The 10,429-nt window shown below is 41.3% G+C and overlaps 1 protein-coding gene across 1 annotated transcript in view; it reads right to left on the reverse strand.

Annotated features, from left to right (window-relative positions):
• Positions 1-9,688, reverse strand: part of LOC141651384 (uncharacterized) — a 43,215-nt gene extending 33,527 nt beyond the window's left edge. The window contains exon 1 of the mRNA XM_074459099.1: positions 8,077-9,688. Coding sequence (XP_074315200.1) covers positions 8,077-9,688 — 1,612 coding nt within the window. The remainder of the gene's footprint in view (positions 1-8,076) is intronic.
• Between the last annotated feature and the right edge of the window lie 741 nt (positions 9,689-10,429).

Here is a 10,429-nt window from a genome sequence, read left to right on the forward strand (position 1 = left end):
GAAGACACCGTAAGGACAAGTAAAAGTAGTCTTTGCTTGATCATCCGGGTGGATGGGTATTTAGAAAAACCCAGAATAACCGCCAAGAAAACAAAAATACTCATGGTTTGCAAGTCTCTAGAGCATTTGGTCAATGAATGGTAAGGGGAAATGATCTTTGATTGAGGCGGAATTAAGCTTCCAATAATCAATACACATTCTCCATCCCGTGACCGGTCGGGTGGAGATGAGTTCACCATCCTGATTCTCAACCACGATCATTGGGGACGATTTAAACCGGGCTAACCCAATCGCTCCCGGAGATGGAGTATGATACCTGTCGAAGTGAGTACCAAAAATAATATTTATAAATTCCAAACTACTACTAGCAAGCGGTAGTAAGGGTCGATCCGCAGGGAGGTATGGAGATAATAGTTGTTTCTAATTTTAGTCTAACGGTAACAATTGTGGGGGTTTTGATAAGAATTGAATCTAAATCTAATGACATAAATTAAATAAACAAATAAAAGTTGCAAAGGACGGTAAACAATGATAAAAGAAATGCTAAGACGGTCGGTTCACTATAGCTGCGATGGCACATAATCCTAGGTAACTTCGAAATACGGTCGCGAAGGATGGGGAAAACAAGTCCTCTCGGTCCATGTCAAATAGTAACTACCTCTCGGCCTATGCTACTAATCCCCAAGTCTCGTTAATACTAACTCTCGTTCTTGATTAATGATTCCTAATGCAAACTAAATCACGTTATCTCTCGATCTTAGCAACTTAGTCGTTTTAATTCGTTAATTATTGCCCATTCCTATCTCTCGATCTACGGGATGGTCAAGTTTAAGCATCTATCAAGTCTCCTCTCGGTCTCATTGAAAGATAAAGCACTTAACGAAACAAACAAAGCAAAACCAGACGCGAAGTCAGTCGATCGACCAGCTATCCCAGTCGATCGACCAACCGGCTCAGTCGACCGACTAGATAAGCCAGTCGATCGACCAAGTCCTAATGCGAGGTCACCTATTCTAATGCCATCTACGCCATAGATCCCCTACATCTTAGCAAAGGATACTTAGCTACTCATACTAGAAATAATGAAAGCAACAAAATCAACAATTAAAGCTAACGAATTCATACTTGAATTAATAAAATGAACAATTGGCATAAAACGATAATCGGCTTCGGGAGATCTAGCCTAGCAATTCTTATACTACGAAGGAAAGCAGTAAACTGAATAAAGGAATAAAGAATACCGTGTAAAAGAATTGAAAGGAGAAGATCAAAAACCGAATGCGAAACTAGGGATTTTATTAACGGAAATAATCTAGACTAATGTATCTGTAGAACTTGATGATCAAAAACTGAATGCCTATTCTGAAAACTAAGGATACATTATATAGAAATAATCCCGCGTAACCTTTATTCCTAAACCTAATCACAATGGGCTTTGGAATTCTTGATCTTTTATTTTGCGTCAGACCCGTGGAGTGGTCGATCGACCACTATGGCCAGTCGATCGACCAAAGGTGCTGAACAGAATTGCATTCTGACGATTCCTGCAGCGCGCACCGATCTTAAAACAGCTGCCATTTCTTCGTTACTTGGTAAAATCAGGCGTTCTACGCGGCGTTGGAAAGATAAGAGAATAAGCTTTCACCTCCACTTGGAATCACTTGATTATCTGCTCTAGAACTCGAGATATAGCCATCTGAACGAGGCTGCAATATCGTGAAATGCTTCTTTGCTTGTTAAACTCGTACGCACCCTTGCTTTTGCTATCTTTAGGCTTTGAAACGCGCACCAAGCTCATTTTTCGAGTCAATACTCCATGTCAAATGCAATGCTAATTACTTAGGGACGGATTCGGCTTATTTTCCACTGAAATCTTCATATTCCTACAAAATCACAAGAAAAGGAAGAAATACACGAAACAAGGGAGATAGTAGCATAAACTACTCAATTGAGCTCTGAAATGCGTGTGAAATGAGGTGCAAAACATCATATATTAGACACGCATCAAACTTCCCCAAACCAAACCCTTGCTTGTCCCCAAGCAAGAACTAGACTCGATCCTAAAACCTAATGGAACGAGTTCAATCTTAGAGCGAAATGCAAACTGTCAAGCCTAAGCCAATTTAATGCACAACTAACAATCAAGTAGCATATGAATCATGCAAACGAGTTATGAAGTCGTTAAAAATTCGCTGAACCATCAACTGTAGAGACTTATCAAATTGGACTCTCACGGGTCGCTCAAATCACTCAAATAAGCACAGGTGAATATATGTAAAGATAGAAAGAAGTAATTTTGTGAAGACTCTCACCTAACTACGACCTATGAAAACATGCCTGCAATCTAATATGAAAGTAATCTCTACAACCGTACATACGCATTCCAAACAAACAAAAGACCATGACACATGCCGAGGTAGATATGGATATGTGAGGTAATGGGTAAGAAGAGGCAAAACATTTATGGGAATGTGGAGGTATAGGTGATCAAGCTAGTACCTAAACAATACCATATAACAACATCCAACTTCTTGCTCAAAATCAACAATAAAATCCGGTGCTAATTATCAAGCACAAATCTCACAATCTCCGTAAAAGTCAACTCCCCAAAGAATATAGATGATAACATGGGAGTGAAAATCACCAAATTATAATAATTGAAACATGTGATTTTTTCTTTCTTTTTCTCGGGCTGCAGTCGATCGACCAAAGGAAGCAGTCGATCGACCACCCTCTTCAGTACAACACACTTTTTTTTTTCTTTTTCGAATCATTTTCTTCTTCTTTTTTTTTCTTTTCTTTTTTCTTTCTTTCATTTTTCAATTCTTTTTCCTCCTTCATTCGTTTTCCAACATCATCTCAAGGAGAGCATATAACCAAACCGCAATAAACAAATTCCCAAAAACTATGACTACTAGCTTGACAAAGGCAGGCTAAATATAGGATGTAGTTAAGGGACAAAAGGCTAAATTTGGCTATGAGAGGCTCATGGGTAAAATGAATAAAGGGAAACCTCTACCACATGTGTCAACAAACCACAAACCGAATGCATACAGGTATTAAGCAGATTAAGTTCATATTTATGCATATTAATGTAACATGTCTCATAAGGAGTAACTACTCACAATCCTAGATAAACTGGTCATGAATGTCACCAGTTATAAGCTCTAAACCTTAGAAAATGATGTAGCTTGCCAAAATTCTAAGTCAAGTCTCAAGTTCAGCAAGAAATTAACGAAAACTCGTAGACTATGCATATATGATTCTACTAATAACATGTCAATTAGAAAGGCTTAGGCGTAAACAGATGAAAATGCAATGTCATCATAGAAATACTACCTTTCCGACTCAACCTACATGCTAAAATAAACGTGCAAATTTTTGAAATTTTTGAAATTTTTGAATTTTTTGATTTTGATTTTGTATGTATAAATGTGAAATGAACAACAATGCAAGACAAAATGTAAACGTGAATGCAAGCAAATGAAATGCGACGCAAAACCCTTCCCCAAACCAAATCGCACAATGTCCCCATTGTGCAAAATCATGTAATGAAAATAGCAAAGGAAATGGGATTTTGCGGTAAAATAAATAAAAGACATGAAATTTAACTCGGAAACTCACAAGACTTTAAGCGCAAAGGAAACCTCCCAAACCAGCGTGAGCTAGGAGGTTTCAAATGAGCAGCATGCTACCAAAAAGTACCTGAAAAGACAAACAAGTACCGCGCGTAATTTCGAGAAAACAATGTTGAAGCGCAAAATTATGTGCAAGAATAAGAAAAACAGAAGAAATCAGAAATTAAGCGGAGAATAAAGTGAAGGGAATACTCCCTTAACTCCGCAAATCGATCAAACACAGCAGGGGAATGATCGATAACAGTCAAAGGCGTAAAGGCGGTCGATCGACCATAGCAGAAAATCGATCGACCAAGTTGACTGACGAACGAAGCTCTCAGAATCGTAGAGTAGCAGCGACGATCGATCGACCAAGTAGGCGGTCGATCGATCGAAAATCCTTCTTTGTAAGTTCTGATTTCTTCGAATTAGCTCAATAAATTGAGCTAATATGGTCTATAAACCTGCAAAAGCACATAATAACGCGCCCAAAAATTGCGCAAAACCCAAAGTAACAGTCTAACGGTCTTAAATCCTAAGCAAACATAAATAAAAGCGAAGTCTCGCGCACACGAAAAACGATAAATAGTCTAAAAGCAATAAAATAGATCAACGGAAACTGCGGAAAATCTCCGACCAAGGCTTCTGCCTACATGAAGTAGCTTCCGCAGTGCTCATCTCAGAAGCTGGACTCCACTCTACTCCGACTGGAATACTAAATGGGTCATCTCTAGCATCTTCCCAAGCATGGCCATCATCTTCTAGCTCCTCACATTCAAGATCCGACTCCGAAATTTTGACTGGCTCCTTCTTCTTGGGTTCCTCATCTGGCTCCTCGTCAGGGCCATAGCTAAGACATCCTAGACCGCCTCTCTGAACAATTGGCTCCTTCACAGATGGAGCAATGAGCGGCTTCTCCTTCCCCAAACCAGTTCCCGCAATATTCAAAAGAAGAATCTTCCTCCAATTTGCTCCCAATCTGGGGCGGAGGTGCCATGACAGGAATAGGTACAGGTAAGGAAGTGGGAATGTCAGAAAGCACAAAATAATATTTCTTTTCAGAAATCATATTATAGGTCATGGGCCACATGGGGTCTTTCTTTCTAGGGGACTGGGCAAACATAATAGAGTGCTTCCCTACCTTAAATCTCAAAGTTCTTTCCCCTACATCAATTATTGCACCAGCAGTGTGCAAAAACGGTCTTCCCAAAATAATTGGGGTGTTGACATCTTCAGGAATATCCAAAACAACAAAGTCAACAGGAAAAAGAACTTTTCAATTTGAACAGGCACATTCTCTAAGACCCCTTTGGCCGAAATGCTAGAACGGTCGACCATTTGCACGATCATGTCGTAATGGCAAATCTAAGTCAATCCCAACTTCTTAGCCGGACTCAAAGGCATAACACCGACACTAGCCCCTAAATCATATAATGCCTTCTCAATTGAGAAGGTACCAATGCTACATGGGGGAGAAAAACTACCCGGGTCGGTTTATGAGTAGCAGTGTGAGTTAAGTACGAACTAGACTCTTGATTAAATGCACCGACTCCACAACATTCAAAGACCTCTTCTTAGCTAGCAACTGTTTCATGAACTTCGTATATGCAGGTATTTGATTAACTAGCTCTAAGAAAGGAATTTGCACGTTAAGACTACACACGACATCTTTAAATTTATCGAATGTTACCTCATCTTTGGTCGGCACTAGTCTTTCTGGATAAGGGGCTGTCAGAAGTAGCTTTACCCTCTCCTCTAGGTCTCTCATACCGGCATCAGTGGACTTAGGCTGAAGATCCACTACTTTGTCGTTGTTGTGACTTGACCCTTCTTCAGACCGTCTCAGATATGAACCATTAATCGACATCGGGTCATACTTCGGAACCGGGACTGACCTATCAGCACTCGGGTCTTGCCTCAATAATTTCGGAGTCGTCTCATCCCGAAACAAGAAATCCCTCAAGTTATCTGGCATTGGAGGACGAATTGGATCACTTTCAGCAACGATGTCAGTCGATCGACCATGAATGTCAGTCGATCGACTGACCTCTACAGGAACAGAAGCTGTGTCTTTGCGCGGACTGGTCGATCGACTGGGTATGTCAGTCGATCGACTGTGATTACTGCTGATCGTCTTTTTCTCCCCCTTTTTCTTCTTCCCCTTTTCAAAGAACTTTCTCGGGACCATCGAGAGGACCCGCTCCTCAGCGTCATTGCATGTACGGTCTCAATACGCTGATTCAGAGAGTGAAATTGACTCGGTATCTCAGCTGCATTCTTGTCTAATGTAGCAATTTGAGATATCACTTTGCGATTAAGGCCCGATTCGCCGCATTGCTTTTTCGTACCTCCACCATAAGAAAGCGCACTAGACTCGTCAACTCGCAACTTCGTTTTTCAACTCTTCTTTGTGACGGAGTGGATGGTGGTGGGGCTTCATAAGGAGGCACATATGGTTGATGCGGTGAAGCAGGAGCGTAATTATACGAATTGTCGAGCTGAAGTTGATGAAAAGCAAACATCTTCTCCTTAGGGTGCCCGCATGCCACAGATGTGTGTCCCACTCCACCGCATCTCCCACAAAACAGCACCTGCTGCTCCTGAGAATGGAACATGAGTGGGCTTTCCTGAAGTACTGCAAATGAACAACACTAAAGAAGAAGATAAGAACTGCCTCAAGGTACTCGAGTCTTCCCTTGAGGCGAAAAACAGACTAAAATGAAAAACAACTAAAACTAGCGCTGCCTCCCCGGCAACGGCGCCAAAATTTGATACCTATCGAAGTGAGTACCAAAAATAATATTTATAAATTCCAAACTACTACTAGCAAGCGGTAGTAAGGGTCGATCCGCAGGGAGGTATGGAGATAATAGTTGTTTCTAATTTTAGTCTAACGGTAACAATTGTGGGGGTTTTGATAAGAATTGAATCTAAATCTAATGACATAAATTAAATAAACAAATAAAAGTTGCAAAGGACGGTAAACAATGATAAAATAAATGCTAAGACGGTCGGTTCACTATAGCTGCGATGGCACATAATCCTAGGTAACTTCGAAATACGGTCGCGAAGGATGGGGAAAACAAGTCCTCTCGGTCCATGTCAAATAGTAACTACCTCTCGGCCTATGCTACTAATCCCCAAGTCTCGTTAATACTAACTCTCGTTCTTGATTAATGATTCCTAATGCAAACTAAATCACGTTATCTCTCGATCTTAGCAACTTAGTCGTTTTAATTCGTTAATTATTGCCTATTCCTATCTCTCGATCTACGGGATGGTCAAGTTTAAGCATCTATCAAGTCTCCTCTCGGTCTCATTGAAAGATAAAGCACTTAACGAAACAAACAAAGCAAAACCAGACGCGAAGTCAGTCGATCGACCAGCTATCCCAGTCGATCGACCAACCGGCTCAGTCGACCGACTAGATAAGCCAGTCGATCGACCAAGCCCTAATGCGAGGTCACCTATTCTAATGCCATCTACGCCATAGATCCCCTACATCTTAGCAAAGGGTACTTAGCTACTCATACTAGAAATAATGAAAGCAACAAAATCAACAATTAAAGCTAACGAATTCATACTTGAATTAATAAAATGAACAATTGGCATAAAACGATAATCGGCTTCGGGAGATCTAGCCTAGCAATTCTTATACTACGAAGGAAAGCAGTAAACTGGATAAAGGAATAGAGAATACTGTGTAAAGGAATTGAAAGGAGAAGATCAAAAACCGAATGAAAAACTAGGGATTTTATTAACGGAAATAATCTAGACTAATGTATCTGTAGAACTTGATGATCAAAAACTGAATGCCTATTCTGAAAACTAAGGATACATTATATAGAAATAATCCTGCGTAACCTTTATTCCTAAACCTAATCACAATGGGCTTTGGAATTCTCGATCTTTTATTTTGCGTCAGACCCGTGGAGTGGTCGATCGACCACTATGGCCGATCGATCGACCAAAGGTCTTTGAAGCAATTGCATTTCGACGATTCTGCAGACGCACCGATCTTAAAACAGCTGCCATTTCTTCGTTACTTGGTCAAATCAGGCGTTCTACGCGGCGTTGGAAAGTTAAGAGGATAAGCTTTCACCTCCAATTGGAATCACTTGATTATCTGCTCTAGAACTCGAGATATAGCCATCTGAACGAGGCTGCAATATCATGAAATGCTTCTTTAATGCTTGTTAAACTCGTACGCACCCTTGCTTTTGCTATCTTTAGGCTTTGAAACGCGCACCAAGCTCATTCCTCGAGTCAATACTCCATGTCAAATGCAATGCTAAGTACTTAGGGACGGATTCGGCTTATTTTCCACTGAAATCTTAATATTCCTACAAAATCACAAGAAAAGGAAGAAATACACGAAACAAGGGAGATAGTAGCATAAACTACTCAATTGAGCTCTGAAATGCGTGTGAAATGAGGTGCAAAACATCATATATTAGACACGCATCAGAGTAGATAATTCCGGACTCAAGCAACTTATCAACTTCCTTCCTTACCACCTCCTTCAATTTCTCATTTAACCTTCTCATAGGTTGGGCGGAAGGAGTAAATCCATCCTCAAGTGTAATGCGGTGCATGCACACTCGGGGATCGATTCCCGTGAGGTCATCAAGGCTATACCCAATGGCTTTCTTGTTTTCCTTAAGAACTTTCAAGAGTTTTTCTTTTTGTGAAGCCAATAGGTCCGCATTGATAATCACGGGGAAGGAGTGTGCCTCATCGAGATAGGCATACTCAAGGGAAGGGGGCAAAGGTTTGAGATCTACCTTAGGAGGGTTCGGACCCTCAACTTCATCCAAGATAGGTGGTAGAACTTCATAATCTTCCTCCAAATGCTCCCCCGAGCACTTGTCTTTAGCTTCTTCAATAACTTCTTCCAACATGTCTATGGAGTAAACACTTTCAAACATAGGTTGTGACATGGCTCCGGTCAAAGAGAATTCAACAACATTCCCTCCCACCTTGAAGGTGAGTTTCCCCTCCTTAACACTAATATTAACATCTTCGGTTGCTAGGAAAGGTCTTCCTAGTATGATTGGTGTTTGTTGATCCTCTGGGATGTCAAGTACCACGAAATCCGCCGGGATGTAGAATTTGCCAACCTTAACCGGCACATCCTCAATCATACCCATCGGTCTTTGTACCGATCTATCGGCAAGTTGCAATGTCATGGAAGTGGGAATCATATCATGTAACTCAACTTTCCTTGCAATGGGTAGAGGTAAAATGCTAACACTAGCATCAAGATCACAAAGTGCCCTTTTAATGCTCACATTACCCACCGTGCACGAGATGGAAAAACTACCTGGATCTTGTAATTTCTCCGGCATGGGGTTGAGTAAGATTGCACTACATTCTCCTCTAAGAGAGACTAGACCATCTCCGCCAATACTTCTCTTCTTGGCCAACACATCCTTCAAGAATTTTTTGTAGAGCGGCATTTGTGTCACTATCTCGGTAAAAGGTAATGAAACTTCAAGCTTCTTCAACATATCCAAGAATTTGGAGAATTTCCTCTCCTCATTCATGGCTCTACTTCTATTAGGAAATGATATTGGAGGGTTAATGGTCTTTTCGGGAGTTGAGGCTTGCTTGGTGTTAGCTACTTCATTTGCTTCTTTTCCTTTTCCTTGGTCTCTTTCGACCACTCTTTCTTGGTCTCTTTCAACCACTATCTCCTCCAAAACAAAGTGATCATCATCCTCAACATAGTTACTCACCTTCCCCTTCTTAGTGTTGTCCACTCTACTTGATGGTGAGGGAGGTGGACTCTCCTCCCCATCTCTCATGGCATCTCTCTTTCTCTTTGATTCATAGTCCTTGTAAGGGTCCTCCAAGTCTTTCCCACTCCTCAAGGTTACCACATGAGCTTTTTGGTGTGGTGGTGGTCCATCCCTAGGATGAGAGCCTTGAGGGGGCAATGAGTGAGGAGCCCTTTGTGAAGAAGAAGGGTTTTGGTTGGCCATATATGAGTCAAATGTCCTTTGATGTGCTTGGACATTTGAAAGTTCGGTCTTCAAAGATTTGAATTGATTGTCAACCTTGGCATCCATGTCCCTCAACAATTTCTCAAGAGAAGAGGTGGGGTTGGATGGTTCTATGTATTGTTGTTGATTTTGTGAAGGTTGGTTAAAATTTTGTTGTCGTTGATACCCTTGTTGTTGGTATCCTTGTTGTTGGTTGATGGTTGTTGATGTTGTTGGTTTGATTGGTAGCCTTGTTGGTATGGAGGGTTTTGGTTTTGGGTGCGGTAGTTATCTCTTTGATGAGGTGGGACATAGTTGGGATTATCATGTTGTCTTTGGCCTCGGTAGTTGGAGCCTTGGTCTTGGTTTTGATTGTATTGCCTAGAATTGTCGGGCTTTGGTGGGGGCATGTATTGAGGTTGTTGATATTTGGGGTCCAATGGTTGCCCCGTATATGAAAGTTTGGGGTCTTGATTAGGGAAGGCGCGGTAGAAGGACTCATGACGTTGGTAGGAGACCCTTGGTGCACCTTGCCCTTGAAGAGAAAAGCACTCTTGTTGATCCTCTTGAGGAATAGATGAACAATACTCAATGGTGTGCCCCACACCGCCACAATAATCGCAAAACATTTGAGGAGGATAGTGCATAGGTGGAGACCTATGTTCTTGGACGTAATAAACCTTGGAATGGCTAGGTCCACCTGCATTGACATGTTTCGAGTCTCCATGCTTCTTTGCCAATTTGAACTCTTCAAATTCCTTTGTCGAAGCATCCAATTTCGCCTTATACTCCATCTCTATCTTGGAAGGTCCATCACTCTTGTAGTCC

The sequence above is a fragment of the Silene latifolia genome, chromosome 4, assembly GCF_048544455.1.
Source record: "Silene latifolia isolate original U9 population chromosome 4, ASM4854445v1, whole genome shotgun sequence".
NCBI classification, from domain to species: domain Eukaryota; kingdom Viridiplantae; phylum Streptophyta; class Magnoliopsida; order Caryophyllales; family Caryophyllaceae; genus Silene; species Silene latifolia.